The sequence below is a fragment of the Lycorma delicatula genome, chromosome 1 (genome assembly GCF_047948215.1).
Source record: "Lycorma delicatula isolate Av1 chromosome 1, ASM4794821v1, whole genome shotgun sequence".
NCBI classification, from domain to species: domain Eukaryota; kingdom Metazoa; phylum Arthropoda; class Insecta; order Hemiptera; family Fulgoridae; genus Lycorma; species Lycorma delicatula.
Genome location: NC_134455.1, coordinates 266,888,168 through 266,905,322, shown reverse-complemented (window position 1 = coordinate 266,905,322; position 17,155 = coordinate 266,888,168). Strand labels below are relative to the sequence as shown.

At 31.6% G+C, this 17,155-nt stretch overlaps 1 protein-coding gene across 1 annotated transcript in view; it reads left to right on the top strand.

Annotated features, from left to right (window-relative positions):
• Nucleotides 1–17,155, top strand: part of Pde6 (phosphodiesterase 6) — a 215,056-nt gene that overhangs the window by 146,845 nt on the left and 51,056 nt on the right. Inside the window, exons 8-11 of the mRNA XM_075354878.1 lie at nucleotides 5,310–5,381; nucleotides 5,526–5,576; nucleotides 8,847–8,978; nucleotides 16,934–17,074. Of these exons, the coding sequence (XP_075210993.1) occupies nucleotides 5,310–5,381; nucleotides 5,526–5,576; nucleotides 8,847–8,978; nucleotides 16,934–17,074 (396 nt within the window). The remainder of the gene's footprint in view (nucleotides 1–5,309; nucleotides 5,382–5,525; nucleotides 5,577–8,846; nucleotides 8,979–16,933; nucleotides 17,075–17,155) is intronic.

Genomic DNA, 17,155 nt, shown 5'->3' with positions numbered 1-17,155 from the left:
ATAATCAATCCTTCAACATATCATTGTTTATAACTACTAAAAAAGCAAGTTATCAATATTGGTTCCAGCAAAAAACTACAAATCTCTACAATAAATAAATAGTTTGGTAAAAAAATTAAATCAACTCACATGATAGTATATTAAAATAAAAATTACTGTTTTTACATCCCATACTTAAACCACCTGCAAACAAGAAATCTATTTTCAATTAGTTATCATTTATTTCATTATGAATATAAGCAACTGCTTTACCTGACCTATACTCAGTACAACAATCACAGAACATCAAAAAATATCTACCATAAATTTAAATAATTAACTTTCATAAGACCATAATTCAGCTAAGAAGGTAGTTTTTTGATAATGCTTCACTCCAATGAATCTGAATTAAGATAAAAATAATTCAAAAAACTCTTAATACTTCTTATATCTTAATGAATAAAATGAAGCATATTCTAATTGTTGTTCAATGTTAATGATAAAACACCAAAAACATGATAGCAGCAAATGAGTAACAGATAAAATATTGTAATGTAAGAATTAAAAACAAAATATCATTAAATACCAGAATAACAGAATAACCCAGACTGAGATTGACAAATAAAATAGAATAAATAATTTACATTGACATTCATGAAGGACAAATAAAAACAACACACAACAACCAAAATTAAGATTAAGTATTGCAATGACACTTTAAGTATTATTAAAATTTTCCAAAGAACATAGTATGATTACAAGCTTTGTTCTAACATTAACTTGTACACCTTGTTTTTTATGACTGCCCTGGATGCTACAAAGACACATCTCCTATCCAGACCTAAGTATTTATTCATACAATATGGAGTGTCAACATATAAAATTTGTACTGTATAGAAAACTGCTTTTTGATCTCCTTTTTCTGTATAAGTCTTGTCTTTATAAAATTTAAGGCTTATTACAAATTTAACCACAATAGCTGCAAGGATTTGAAATTTCTCCTTTTATTCAAATTATGATAAGCATTTAGCATAGAAATTTGTATGAGGTAGTTTGGGCTTCTTCAACTTCCTGGACATATGTTCATTTGGTAATTGTAGGATTCTACAAATTTTAACTATATTGCTATAGAATATTGTTCCATATCATCATACTGAATCTGAAGCTCAGAGTTTGTTTTGCTTAAAGTTGCAGTTTCGTTATAGTCATGATATTGTTTGCTTATAACTGAGTTTCTTGTACTCCACTTTTTAAACATCTTTAATCTGATAAACATAAAATTCTATACAGTCACAAGTTTATCATCTCTAATCGAATTTCTTTAATTGGAATAAAAAATGTTTAAGTCAAAAAAATTAAGTAAATTTTTAAGTTCCATTATCAAATATAACTTCAAATAACATCTCTATGGCTTGTTTTTCTCATTCAAAAATGTAATGTCATCATAACTCTTATTTGTTAATACTACAAGAAATATGACATGCAATCTGTAATTTCTGATAACTCAACAATTTTCAACAACTGTTATCACAGTTGGTTAGTTCCATTTGAAACGTACTAAACTGGATAGGAATGAGGGAGTAATTAAATCTTACTATGGTTCATAGCCATAGTTATGCAACTTGTGCAGGGGGAATAAATCTTAACAGCAGTTAGGAAACAAGCAATTCCAATAATAATTATGAAAATGTTAATGCTGACCTTCTTCAATTAGTTCTTGAAGAAATTAACAATTATGTTACATTATTAACAGTTAACTGGCTTATCTTACAACAAAAATTAATGATTAAAAAAAAAATTTTCCATTGCTAAGTAAATTTATTCTCAAGCTTTATAGAAGAGAACCTGAAGCTTGAAAGTAAAGTTTAGTGATTAAACAATGAAAGAGGGTTTGAAAAAGAAAGAAAGGAAAAGGGTTTCCCCTCTTTTCATCTTAAAATCACTACTTAATCTATTACAAACCTTTTTATTTAGATTTATAATTACAAATGAAAAGGAAATAAATTAATCAGACAGTTGCCTTTGTTTTTTATTTAAAAGTTTCTCCATTGGATCTACCCATATGTTAGAAACATCCAAAGGCAAATTATTTTCAAGTGATAAAAAACGATTCCTATATTTAGTGTTTAGCGCAACTAAAGACAACAAAATCTTTTTCACAGAGGTACGATGTGGCAAAAGAGGAGAATATTTTCAGTGGTTCTGTGACTAAATTAACATATTCACTTCGGCAAGCAATCCAAAACGTGAATAAATCTTAAGATGTGAATTGTCGTGGTAATGTTTATCGGCAGTTATTTTGATGAGCTGGCCATGAATTTCAACCGGTTACTTAGCAGCTGCAACAAAATTTTCACTAAATGGATTCAGTAGCCATCTCTTCAAGAAATCATTTTTATCTTCCAGGAAATACTCCGCCAACTGAATTTTTAGCCCTGCTAATGCATCTTCATGCTACCCAAACTGTAGTGAATATTATAGTGTCTTCTCTATCCAAATTTTTCTCAGAATAATCGAAAGTGAGTGGAGACATATCAAAAGATATTGATATGTAAAAGTCAAAACTTTGAAGGCGAATAATCTAGATATCAAGCTTCTTAATGAAAGCATGAACTTTGTCTGTCATTGATAAAAATTTTTTATCCTACCCTTTTAAACTCACACTCAAATTGTTTAAATACGAAAATACTTCAGCTAAGTAAACCAATAGCAACATACATTCATTATTCTGTAAAAATATTGAGAATAGTGTTTGTTTATCCTGGAAAAATATTATTAATTCAGCTCGCAATTCCAATAACTGGATTAACACTTTCCCTGTGATAACAATCTGACTTCTGTATGAAAAAGAATTTTTTCTTTTTGCCTATTTCATCGCATAGTTTATCAAATAGCTTATTCTTTAATGGTCGACTTTTAATAGAATTAACCACTTTTTCAACTTTATAAAAAATTTGTTTGAGATCATCCGACAGATTTTTTGTGGCAAGAGCATGTGTGTGAAGGAAGCAGTGTGTTCATAGACTTATCCAATCTATGTTATTGTTATTAGTAGCTTCATAAAAAATATCAAAAAGACATTGTCCTGTTGCATGATCAGATATTGATTTGCAAAACAATATATTTTCCTTGGTTGATCTGTCCCTATCGCATTAATACCACACAAAACATAAAAACTGAGAAATGTTTGCCACATCTGTTGGTTCATCCAACTGAATACTAAAATATTCACTTGAACTCACTTTCTGAATTATCTAATAGCGAACATCGGCAGCTATGTCATTGATTCACACTGATAATTGTTGAAAGAAAGTAGATTTTTTTTAATTTTTTTTTTTGCTTCTTCCATGCCTATTAAAACATTAACCATATTAATTGCTGCAGGCAGTATGAGGTTTTCTGCGATTGTATGGTGTTCAGACATCATAGCTACTCATAATGCTACATGATAAGATGCTTCAAGTGTACTTTTATGGCTAAGGCTTGATTTACAAATAGAAGCTTGTTGATTTCTCAAAGTAATTTTCTTTCAAAAAATTCTGAGGGTTTGCTTTTGTGATCTTTATATTTAGTTTCCAAGTGTCGAATCAATTTTGATGTCTTCATGTTTTCATGGAAGAGAGTTAGAAAGAAAACAACGTATTGTGGCTCTCCATCCAGTGAGGTAAGACCATAATTTAAATAACAATCATTATACAATCTTGTCTTTTTAACAAACGATTCATTGGATGTAGATTTCTCACTTCGTTTTTCACAAATTTATCAATTTTGCATAAGAATCTGTTTGAAAAAAACACAGATACACAATTTGATCGCACACTAAAAAACCAAAACCTCAATTATTATTATTTTCATTGAAACTACACTCTACAAACTTAAATAAAAGCACTAGGGACACGCTTAGCATTGGAATCTATACTGACATTTCCAATCCCTTATGCGTCTTTTATACTGCTGAGAGGACATGTTCAAAGTAATATGTGTGTTCGAACATGACGATCTCACAGTGAGTATTATGCAAGCAGACCAAATTACAAGGAGCACATCACATCAAGTTGGAACATGTAAACTGCTCATGTTTGAACATTTCATACTGCATGTTCATACCCATCTCTACCAATGCAGCAAAATAATTTTAACTAGAATTCATTGGGTTGTGGTTAGAGGGTCACAAAATATTCATGATAATTTTTTTTTACTTTTTCTTGGCCATGGAGCTAAAAAGGTTGAGAATCACTTCATTAGAGTAATTAATGAATTTATATATTGTGTTGTTGGTGTCTTGGACAGGTCTTGAAAAGCCAAAAGTGCATTTTGTGATCTCACCAAAGCTTTTGATTGCATGAATCATTTTTTTCTGATTTAGAAACTCAAACATTATAGGGTTACTGGTTTAATCTCTCTGGATTGCCAGTAAATTGTGTTTTATAAATTAAATGTTTGAGTATTAGCTCCTTATTAATGCTAGATTATATCCATAATCTGTTGATTCTTGGACTAATTTTTTCTAGGACCATGTGCATTCAGAAAAAAGTCCAGCTTTAGACATTTAAATATATTAGCATTTCCTAATATTTATTTATATAACTATATTATATTATATTATATTATATTATATTATTTATTTATATAACTATATGAATCATTCATCCAAATTTTTATAAAAAGTCACAATTACAATTCCCACCACAGAGATGAATTTTTGTTTCCACTGCTCAGAACTGCTGCTTTTTAAAAACTGCCTTATGGTGGTGTAAAATGTTATAATAATCTTCCTCTAAGTGTTATAAAAATTGATTCCATCAACAATATCAAAAAGCATCTGTTGAAATTTTTTCAGAGAAAAGCCCTTATTATACAATAAATAAATCTTTGTCTGACAACAATAGTTAAGGTTGTTGATTTTTCCATTAATATGTACGTAGTTATATTTTTAAATTACCATAAGAAGTTTTACTGGGTTCAATGTTCTGTGCTATGACTGGTGATTTTGCTGCACTGTGATCTGGCAAAAGATGCATACTTTTTATCAATGGATTAGCGTTCTATTGTATTATCTAGGTTCAAGGATAATTATGATCAAGTGATGGATTAAAAACATTTCTAAAGTGTTCAAGAAATTTTCTAAGAATTTAGAATTTACTAAGAGTTCTCAAGAGTAATTTTTTTTTCTTTTCTGAGAAGTATCTTGATTATAAATTACTACTTTTTAACATATTTAAATTTTAGGATAATCTCTGTAAAAAGTAATTCTATCAGTTTAATTATAAAATCTTCAATTTATTCAATCTGTTTGATGTAACACTTATTTATTTTATATGTTTTAACAGAGTCATATGGAAAGAATATTGGAACGTCCAGGAAGAATATTGCAAGAAAGAAAACCCCTTTGTCGTAGAGAAGTAAGTATGTGCAATTATTCTTCTGAAAAATTTCAATAAAACAAAGTTATTACATTAATATAAACTGTATATTTTATGCATAATTATATATATAAATTTAAAATAATCTTAAAAGTTTTCAATTTTGTTTTTTAATTTTTTCAGAGCAATAATGTAAATATTGAAGATATATTTGCACTACATGGAGAAGATAAGGTAAGCAAGCATTATAATCAGTAAAGTAATATTTAATAAGGGTTTTTAGGTAAATAGACATTAATTTGACATATTTAAAACACATAACATATAAAAATAAATATGAACTGACCACAAAAAAAAGAGTACGTCATTCAAGCTTTGTGTAGAGATGGAATTTTTTTCTTGGCGTATTCATACTGCAAAAGTGTGAATATATAAAAGAAATATAACATAAACTTGTTCTTTGTTTTGCAGATTTATTTCTAATAAACAAAGTCATACATTTTTTTCTCACTACCATACTTAGAAAACTGAATATTTTTTTCCTGTGAAAACAAATAACAGTTTACTATGGTAAACTGTTCAATTATTGCTGATTAATATTTATAGAAAATACAAACTAATTCTTTTAAATAATAAAGAAATATATTTAAATAAAAAAAGTATCTTTATTCAAAACAAATATGCCACAACTAATAAAGAAGTACTAGTATTATTTTGTTATACATAACAAAATATGTTGATTTTTTTTTTTTGCCATTAACTCTTATAACAGAATTACAGACATTGTACTGTAGTTTCTCTGTTTCCCATCAAATCGTTAGTTACATTATCACCACCACTAACTCATTGGCTTTGTCCACTGGCTGGTAACTGATTTTCATTTTTTTATGGAAATTATTTCCTTGCCAATTCTTCCACAATTAATAAAGTAAATTGGTAATGTTATAATAACCCTTTACATTGTTTTAAAATAATTTACAAACATTTAATAAAATTTCCCAGAAATATTTAATGTCAATTCATTTTCAGTTGTAAATGTTTAACCTAAATAAAAAAAGACCAAAGGATCTATCTAAAACCAATCTATAAGCCTAGCATGAAAAGAAAATAGATGATTGGCAAAGTAGTTAGTAAGCTAGAAATAATGATAGGAATGATTGTAAAATAGCTGGAGCTCTTCTCTACAGGTAGTGTACCTTTCAGAAATTTTTATTTTTCAATAAAAATAAGAATTTGGTAATTCATCTCCATATTTCCCAAATATTCATTATAATTTCTTACTAATCCTGGAAATTTATAACCCAACATAAGTCACGGTTATTCATTTTTACCATTAGATTTTGTCTGTTAGTTCTTTACTGGTTGAGGATTGAACGCTTTGAAGAACTGCTGCAAATGAATTTTAAGATTACAAACTACATATCATGTCAGTTCTTTATTAACACCAGTAGTTGTCACAATTATAAAATAATCCTGTAATCAACTATTAAGTCCTTCTATTATTATAGTCTGCCAAAATTAGAATCAACATACTTCTGCTTGTTATCAACTCAACTGATTATGATGACTACATATTATGGAAAAAGATTTTTTTCTTCAGTAATAAAACTTTAAAATATTACTAATATTTATAACAGAATTAAACACATTTTTAAAAATTTCTTTTGAAAGAACATAAGCAATTTTGGTATACTTATTAGATTCCGATCAGGGATATCTTATTACTAAAAAGGTTGAATTATTATTATTCATCAGTTATTTTTGTCTTATACTTACATTCCTTAAATCTAGTCAATATCCCATCCTACTTTATAACATAATTTCCAAATATTACTAACGATAGCTGATAATATTTACAATATTGGCAATCTATTTATTACTGGACACTTTTTCTCAGTCTTATCTTCTGCTTCACATTTACTCTGAAACTGAAGAGTTATAATGTTTTTTTTGTTTTATAACCTGAGTAGCATTTGTCCTATTTTTATCTTTTCATGTTTACCAAAATTAACAATAAATTTTAAAAAGATGTGTTAACCATATAATGACTATAACTGATGAAAGTGTGCATTAACTCAATTATTATATTTTCAGTCAGTACAATTTTTCCCTAAATACATTGTGAATAATGTTGCAGATAGGAAATATCAATGTTGAGGTTATAGAAAAAATGATCATCAAGATTAAAAATGTATTAACATTATAACTTAATCACCAATAGAAGTAACATCCTCTGACTGAACTCTTTACAATTAGGAAAGGTTTAATTATTTGAAAATTACCAAAAAAAAACATCAGTTACGTGTCTTTATTTCGAATTCAGGCCACGTAATTTCTGAATGCCTGAATCTACATTTAATAATTCTATGCAGAAAAATATCCCTCTTTTCTGCTGGGTTGAAAACCAAATTCATTCGTCGAAGTAATTTTTTACTGTCAAAGTACAAATCAAAAAAATTTGTTTAATGCTATAGATGATTAATTACAAGGAAGTATTGTAATGGCAAAAAATTTCGGTTTACAGATTTCATTGGAAATATCCATTTTGACTAGTTTCGGCGTGATGTCTCTACGAACGTATGTATCTCGCATAACTCAAAAACGATTAGCCGTAGAATGTCGAAATTTTGAATTTAGGACTGTTGTAACATCTAGTTTTGCACCTCCCCTTTTAATTGGAATCGACTGTACCAAAAGTTTTCAAAAAAACCAAAAATAAAAATAATTTGGATTTTGGACTTTTTCTTAACTGCAGTAATAAGCCCTCATTAAGAGCTTTTCAACGATATAAATACTATTTATTTTCAGTGGTTCCAGAGTTATAGTCCAATACAATTTTAATTATGAAATAGCCTACTTGGATCTTAAAAGGGAAAGGCACATCGGTTCGAATGCGGCGACTTCATTTCCTTTAATTTTAACTTTTTTTTTAATCTAAATGCATTAATTTATTATAACCTCTGATTGTAATTTTTTTACAATAAATAATTACTCAATAATAACAAAAAAAAATTTAAATATGTAATAAAAAAATATATGTAATTTAATAGGCGGTCAAGGAGTTATGTAGTGTCCACATCAGATTTTTTCATTAAGGAATTCTGTAAGTACAAGATAATGGTGCAAATACTTGCCTACTTGCCTATGGTGATAATACTGCCTACTTTCGAATCATATAAAAAAATTTATTAATACCTTTATAAATTAATATATTGTATAATGTAATTAATGGTTACATTAATGTTTGTTTCATAAAATTTTCAAGTAACACATTAATTTTAACAAAATTACTGTAGCGACAATTTTTAAATTTGTATTTTGATGCAGATAGAATACTATTTATTTCAAAGTACATTGTATGATGTTGTTGGAGAAAAGAATGCTTATTTACATAAAGTATGTATCATAATATAGTGTAAGAATTTCAAAAGTTTTTATACAATAAATTAAAGCCTAAAAAAAGTTAGCAAGTGTAATAAATTAAATTTGTAAACTAAATTACAGGCTGTAATATTCACTACAGTATTTGAACTTAGAGCAAAATCACAATCTGCTGAAGTATTCAGACCTTCTGCCAATGATCTGCAAAATTCCAGACTTGCTCAAATAGCAAAATATGTGGCTCACACTGGTCAGGTAAGTCATATCTCAATAAACTGAATTCTTTTAAATATAATTATGCCTACATTAAGAACTATAAAAATACTTACGTACTTAATTTATTAGATATTAACATGTTATAAACTACCTGCTGACAAATCATAATGAATTAATTTAAGTCTAGAATAAAACAAAGATGAACATTATAATCTTTAGACATAAAAAAACTTCAGTTTTAGTAAACTAGGATCCTTAATTCATTTTCTGCATTTATAAAGTGCTACACATATTATAAACCATCATGTGGTTTTCTGTCTTGTGGCAGGTTCCTAGCATGATGTTAGTCTCCATTCTCTTACATTTTTATTTAAACTTTTGTGATCCTGAGAGATCCTATTTCCTATTAGACCACCTATAATTCTGAACATTTTTGACTTACTGCTGATCCTTCTAACTTCAATCCTCAAGTAGTTTTATTTAATTCTCCTTTCTCATGATTTGTCCCAGCCAGTAAGTTTTAGCTATTAGCTAAATTAATTAATTAGTTCTATTCTGGATTATTCTGATCAAGCTCCTATTTTCATTCAGTCTCCTCACTATTTCTTTATTTATTTCTTCTCTATTCATTTAATCTTTTTCTTTTTCTTGACCACATTTTAAACACCTCCTCCAGCTTCCCTTTTTCTTAATATCCATGATTCATATCTGTATAAAATTACACCCGAAACGTAACACTTCACAAAAATTTACACCTCACAAATTTCTTCAAGACCATCTTATAAGTGATAATTGTTTATTTCTGTTAAATCCTTCCTTTTCATTATTATTCTTGTTTCCACTTTGATTTTCACTTTTTTAATATACTGTTAATATGGCATCTAAGCAGCTGTACTACTTTATTTGTTGAATTCTTCTTTATTTTGTATAGATAGTAATTTGCACATTGCCTTCTGCCCTTGTTACTTCTATATTTCTAACATTCAATATCATGCCACATTCTTTGTCATAGTGTCATTTAATTTTGAATCTACTAATATCCTGCATTTCATTTGCTAAAAAAGGCCCACATCAGCTCAATTTAATAAAATTTATTCCCCTTCTCCAACACTACATCCTTCTTCGTCTTAAGATGATTTCCATTTGATTTATAGTAAAAATGCATCATTTTTTACCACACTTAGATGGTTTATGATGAGGCATCACCTTTGCCTTATTCCTTTTTCTCACTCAAATCACACAGTGAGAATTCTTCATTTTCGTATTCTAAGAATAAATTTTTAATTATTCTTCTACCTATCCAACCTATTCTTTGGTTCTTAATATTTACATTTTACTCCATTTGAAATGGTTGCATATGTTTTCCATATTTTCAAAACACACACTTATTCCATTACTTTTTTTTATATTAGTCCACCAATAGATCTTATTACTTCAATCACGCCCTCTTCCTGAATCCATATTGTTCTGAAACCACTTGCTCCATTATTTTTTTAGTCAGAATTCTTGAAGGTTCTTTGTTGAAAATGAAATTTAACTAACTGTTGTGTAATTTTGCTTTACTAGACCCTCCCATCCCAATTCTCTTCCGAGGGAAAAGACAACCCACCTCATGGCATTATGGTTGCCACAACACCCCCTCCATTCATAACCATAATTGGCATTACCGAAGGTCGTCTTATTGCCCTCTAACTGATCAGAATTCACAGTCATAGCCAGCCTCAGTGGGATACCACTAATGTAAATGACTTGGAAGATATTTACGTCAGTAATTAACGCTCAGTCTTTGCCTTCGCTGAAAGCATGTCTCGGATATCCTCATGTCCTACTTCGTAACCATCGGAACTAGCTAACCGAAAAACCGCGGAGCGCGATGACGCCGTGCCTATTCTAGTATTCAACTTATGAACGTAAATGCCTTAACTTTTATACGAGTATAATTCACTACAAAACATGGCGCTTAATTGTTATTCACTACAATGATTTTGGACCTAGTCTTAATTTAATTGGTGTGCAGAAACTTGACTTTAATTAATGAACTTAATAGTCTTTAACGGATCCCTAGTCTGGTCGGTTCGAGACCTGAGAATAACCTCTAATATTCCACGTCAGCTCCAACTAAAAGGCCCGCTAAAAGGTTTAACTTTCCCTGGTCTGGTCCGCTTTACGGGAGCTAGGTCAATACCGTCACTACCCAATACGCAGCTCGATCTTAGGTCAAGTCATGTCATCTAATTTGTTGATCACAACAACGGTAATTCTTTAATTTGCCCTTAATAAATGCACATCAATTCAACTTGACCTTATTAATTACAAGGAAGCATGACAGGGCAAAAGTTGAAAAATTCGATTTTTTTATTTTCCCGCCATGATTTCCAGTTTATTTCTGAGTAATATCACATAATTATTTTGATTATATGTTATAAGTTAATATTATTACAATCTTTTTTTGTGAATTACTGGTGCACAAAAATTTGACTGATTTTCGTGAAGTAATTTTTGCGTAAATAAATTATTTTTTGGGTTACTTTGTATACAAGAACCTATCTCATTGTTCGTTTATTAGAACGCAGCTCTGTTTTTATAGGTTATCAGGCCTGTAGATTGCCGGCCTCCGTGGCGCGAGTGGTAGCGTCTTGGCCCATCATCCGGAGATCCTAGTTTGAATCAGTCAAGCATGGCATTTTCACACGCTACAAAAATTGTCATTCATCTCATCCTCTCAAGCAATACCTAACGGTGGTCCCGGAGGTTAAAAAAAGGCCCGTAGGTTGTGTTACTTTCATTTGTAAAATTTAATTTCTAAAAGTAAGTTTACATGAGTGCCGATTTTGCTTCGTGAATGTCTTTTGGTTAGATTTGTAATTTGTTCAGTGATTGTTCTGACAAAATTCCTAGGGCAAAAGTATCATATCAAATAAAAAGAAAGTTTCGTGGTAATAAACATACAAATTCTGTTTCTATGCCTACAAACACACCTGCTAACTTAGCCACGCCGGCAAAATCCAGTTCACCAGAAAAAGTCAGCAGTTCCTCTAAAAAACTTTCTTTTAGCAATTATGAAACTGAAATCTCAGGTACGGAAATTGCATATTTTATGTAAGTTTACTTAGTAACATGAAACAAAAACTTGTTAAATGTAAGTTTTGCTGTAATGAAGATTGTATTGAGTTATGTACTTTGGATGAAGGTAAGCAAGGATTGGCAGTGAAAACTGAATCGAAGTGTAATATTTGTTTCTAATCTATTGAATTTTACAATTCTACTTTATGTAACAAAAAGTGTGATATAAAAATTAAAATTGTTTGTTTACTTAGTTCTAATGGTAAAGGTTTGGGTGCGGCCAATGGTTTTTGCGCTCTTATGGACCTTGTCTTACCCTTCAAAAATTTGAAACATAATAAGATATTAGCTGAGACAGTACAAAATTGTGCTCAAGAATCTATGAAACTAGCCATTCAGGAAGCTCTAAATAATAATCAGTACTAAATAAGACCCTGCATTTTTGAAAAAATGCTTATATGGACATACAGAAAATACGAATGAAATTTTTTTAATAGTGGTGTGGTCAAAAATACAAAAAAAATGTTTTTGTGAGACTGAATTTTCTAAAATTAGGTATGTATGATTCAGTGCTCTCTTTCAATGATGATTTCAGTTCTAAATTAGACATTTACAAAAGATTAGGCCTCAAATTGTGTAGAAAGTCAGTTCTTGTGTTACAAGAAATTGACCGAGTGCATTTGAGAAAAGCAGGTAAAGCTGATCAAAGTAGCAGGACAGCAAGAAGTTGGAAAGAAAAGCAATAGAAGATGAGTATGAAGCAGTAGAAGAGCTAGCATATGGTGCAGGGATGTTTTAAAAATGTAAGTTACTATTAAAATGTATTTTGTGAACTTAATTACTCAATTTCCGAAAAATAAATTATTTTAGGCAAATGTACTTTTCTCCTAAACTATTATAGACAGAGAGCTGCAATATTTAGGGCTCATTAATTACTGTCTTCTCCAGCCGTGGTAATAAAATTATATTTGTGGAATTGGTACAGTAGGTTTTATATTGAAAAAAATTGAAAAATTAAATTTGTTTAAGTACTACCAAAAAAATTCCAGGAACAGAAATTTGCAATACATTTTATTAATTTTACTACCAGTTGCTCATAATTGTACATATAAAGGCTTCGCAAAATTTCAGCATCACAGCTTTAATGGTTTTTGATAAAAATGTACCTAAATTTCCTTAATTTAACATGGGAAGTATAGACCCTTCCCGCTTCCCTTAAATCGTCCTCGGGAGCGTGAAACTAAACTACCGATTACGAACTCCATTGAAACATTAAATTAATCTAATCAGGGCTCGATGCCAAAAGCGCCTAACTCCGGCCCATCATTTGCCCATACGGCTCCCTAGCCACCAAAGGTACTATTCTAAGATTAACTCGCTCAGCAAATCACTACAGCAAATCACGAGGCAAAAAAAGCCAGCTACTTGTGCTTTATAGAATAAATGACCAGCAGTTTATAAACTGTAGAAAAGAAATTTTCTGCCAGGTTACCTCATTGTAGCTCATCCAGACCGAGGCCTGTGTATTAAAGTCTGGGTCAATCTGTCATCCCAAACAGAAAGCGCCCCTGCAAACAGAGAGGAAAGCTCAACAAATTCCTGGAATAATTAATAACTTCACTGCACTAAACAAGCGATTTGGCCTTCGCAGCTACACCTAAGCTATTTAATAACTTTCTGCACAGACTGGCGGGCCAACTGCCTGACCAGCGAAGAATTTGTACCAACCGCATAACCTGACGGATCACCGTTACTAACAGACGGATGCCGCAGAAAACAACTCCGAGACTCCATTAACCACATTTCATCGAGCACGCAATTAAACATACCTAACCATCTGGGGGATTGAAATACAATTCTACCACACAAAAATAACAGCCACAGACCTTACTGTTGACTGAGTGCTTACATTCTTTGCGTAACCTTGACAGTTAACGCAGGAAGGAGCCTCATCTTTTTGCTGGCAGTTCTCACGCTTGTGACCCTCCTCGCCGCAATGCGCTCAGACCGACGCGTACTTACAAAACTTGGTCCTGAGGCCAAAACGACAAAACTTGAAACATCTTTGCCCGTCAACAAATTCCTTGGCACGACAAGATGTGAGATTGACGTACAACCTACCTTCTGACACAAACTCTTTAAAGAGACCAGTGCCTAGTTCAAAAATTCTGTGATACCGCTGGGCATCACGCTTACCAATCTTAAAGAGTAGACACTTGAAGAGTAGTACACTCTTGCTTAAATGAGACCCCATCCAATTCGGTGTTCTCATTTGTCGTCAGATAGCCGTCAGTCAATGCCATAGATAATGACCCGGAGTCTACGTTTCCGCTTGAGATCGACTTTCACCTCCAATTGTTTCACTGCAGGAGACTCCTTGAGGCAATCTCACTTATTGTTCATAACCACTCTTAGCTGGACTCTTTAATTTCCCTAATCTTGAGGTTCTTCCTGTTGCCATGAAGAACAACTTGAAAGTCTTCCTTGAATTGTCTGCTAGTCTTAGTAGAGCCCCCAGCCTTGTTTACGAAGATCACCTCTGGTTGCTTTTTCCCTTGGCTAACTTCTGCTTGTATTACACAACTTCATCATAGCACTTCAGTTGCGCTGGAGCCGTAACAGGTGCCTGAACCACTTTGACCTCTGCAGGCTTGGAGGCCTAACTTTCAGATCCTTCTGCCCTGAGAGAAATGTACTCCTTGCCCCTGCACTGATGCTGTAGAGGCATTCTACAAAGTTAAGATTATCTAAACTATGTGATATTCCTTACATAAGCAAAACTGCTTGGTCTGCCCTGAACCTTTTTGAGATCCTCGACCATCGGGTCAACTTTTCCTGCTCGGGTGGATGTCCCTACATTCATCTCCGAGCCCTCACCTTCTGAAGTCGAGGAGGTAGATGGAAAACTCCCCACCACCTTCTCTTCCACCTGGATTTCCTAACTTCTACCTCATCTATCATAGCCAGAGATACCCTAGCCTGACTAACAGACATTGCTCACTAACTTCCTTCTACAAAGAACTCTGGGCAAGTCTACAAGTGTGACAACTACCCGCAGCAAGCTACTGGCAGCCGGAGAGCTTCTTTATTCTCCTGTTGTTCTTTACACTTCTTGGCCGCTACTGGGTCAGTTCATAAAACACGCAACACCGATTACGGCCCTCATTGTGAAAAGAATGCAAGCAGGACTAACAGGGGGTGATCTCCTTGCTTGTCACAGGGACTTACTACCAGGAATCATTGCCACCTCTTCACCGCGATGCACATCGTATAAATGCACTTTAAAACTTTGTGACCAAAGGGACAAAGACAAGTCTAAATAAGCGACACTAAGCTGTAGCCACAGTATAACACTCAGTAAGACTCGACACTAGTGGAAGGTACTCTCCCAACCAACTAGCTCAAATAGCACTGAATATCCATTCGTAAAGCTACAGCAACTTTGGATGCATCAGAGGGACCAAAGTGTAATAGACCGTCCCAATTACCATATTCCAATATTCTAGATCACACTACATAATTTCATCTCCTGTAATCCTTATTCATTGAAACACTTAGACTTCTATTAGCAGCTCATCTATCTCTACAGCTTTGAGGCACTTGCAAAAAATATTTTATTTAGATTACTGTGAGAATGGAGGAAGTACAAAAAAATGACAGTTGCCTTTCTGTGTAAGTGATTGACAGTTGGAGACCAAGTCAGATCGCTTACATTTTATTGCTCTCCACTCCTTGATAATCTCTCCTTACATACACTATCATTAGATTCTAATTAAAAATCCAGGTATGCTATATGTTACAAGAATATTTATTACATGAATAAGATAAGTAGCTGTCTACTATTCCAGATTTGGCTAAGTTGCACAAGATATCTGAAGACTTCCATTATTTCATATGAATCAGTTTTTCTTTGCTCTAGAAAATATTGAAAAGAACTTCTATCTTATTTCATTGGATCAAAATGAACAGAATGTAATAAAACTCAGTCATAAAGGTGTTACTGACAGAATCAGTTTTATTAAATTTTCGCAGAAAGATGTAATAATAAAAAAAGCTGGCTAAGAGTTACAAACTTTTCCCGGTTTGCCCAGGAAACTACTTAGGAAGAACATTAAAGTATGTAAGTAAATACATACTTTAATGTATGTATTTACTGAAATCAATTGTAACCAAAACTAAATGCCATAAATGATACATATTCAGTAGTCATCTCATAAAATTTCATAGAAATCAGTTAATCCATTCTGAAAATGTCAAGCAAAATGATACCCAACTAAAAAATATTTGTCTTGTTGTCCCCCACTCTTGAATGAAATCTCCCAAATATATAATCAAAGTGACATACTAATATAATGTAATCATCTCTAGAAATAAGAAAAAGAGTCTACAAATAAGAAAAATAAAAAAGGGTTTTTTGCTCCCCCCCCCCTGCCGCAATCTTTCAAGGGGCTTGAATAAAACCAAACATCAGAAAGTATCTTACCTAACTGGCATAAAGTTATATGAAAATATTTATCTACCCTTTTGGTAAAATGTTGAGATATGGGAACCACTAAGTCCATATTTCCCTGCACCCTAGATCAATTGTAACCAAAATTAAATTGCATCAATGTTCAATTATAGAAATCATTATGTCAAATTTCATCTAAATAAGTCCATCTAATTTGGACTTAGAAATGTGCCAAATCAACCAAAAAAAAGGCAAAATGCATAATATGTACATATATGCATCATTCAAAACTTTTCAATTCTAAAATTGTATTTATTGCTCAGTGTCATGAAAGATCAAAATCTGCAAAAACCCCAAAATGCAAAATTTTACCCTATTGATATACTTTCCCGATTATAAAGTATATTGTATAGCTATACAACTACAACTATGTACCCAGGAAATAAGAATTATAAACTTTAAAGCTAAATTTTTACTGCAGATCCTGAATATTGGAGATGTATCATCATGGATGAATCAAGAAGTTCAAGAAGTAGATGGATTCATTACTCGTTGCATATTATGTATGCCAATAGCAAATGGTCAAAAAGAAGTCATAGGAGTTGCTCAATTAATTAATAAGGCAAGTAAAATATTTTAAATGCCTACCTTTTTACATAAACATCCATTATTAAAAAAAACTTAAAAGCTAATTTTAATGTAA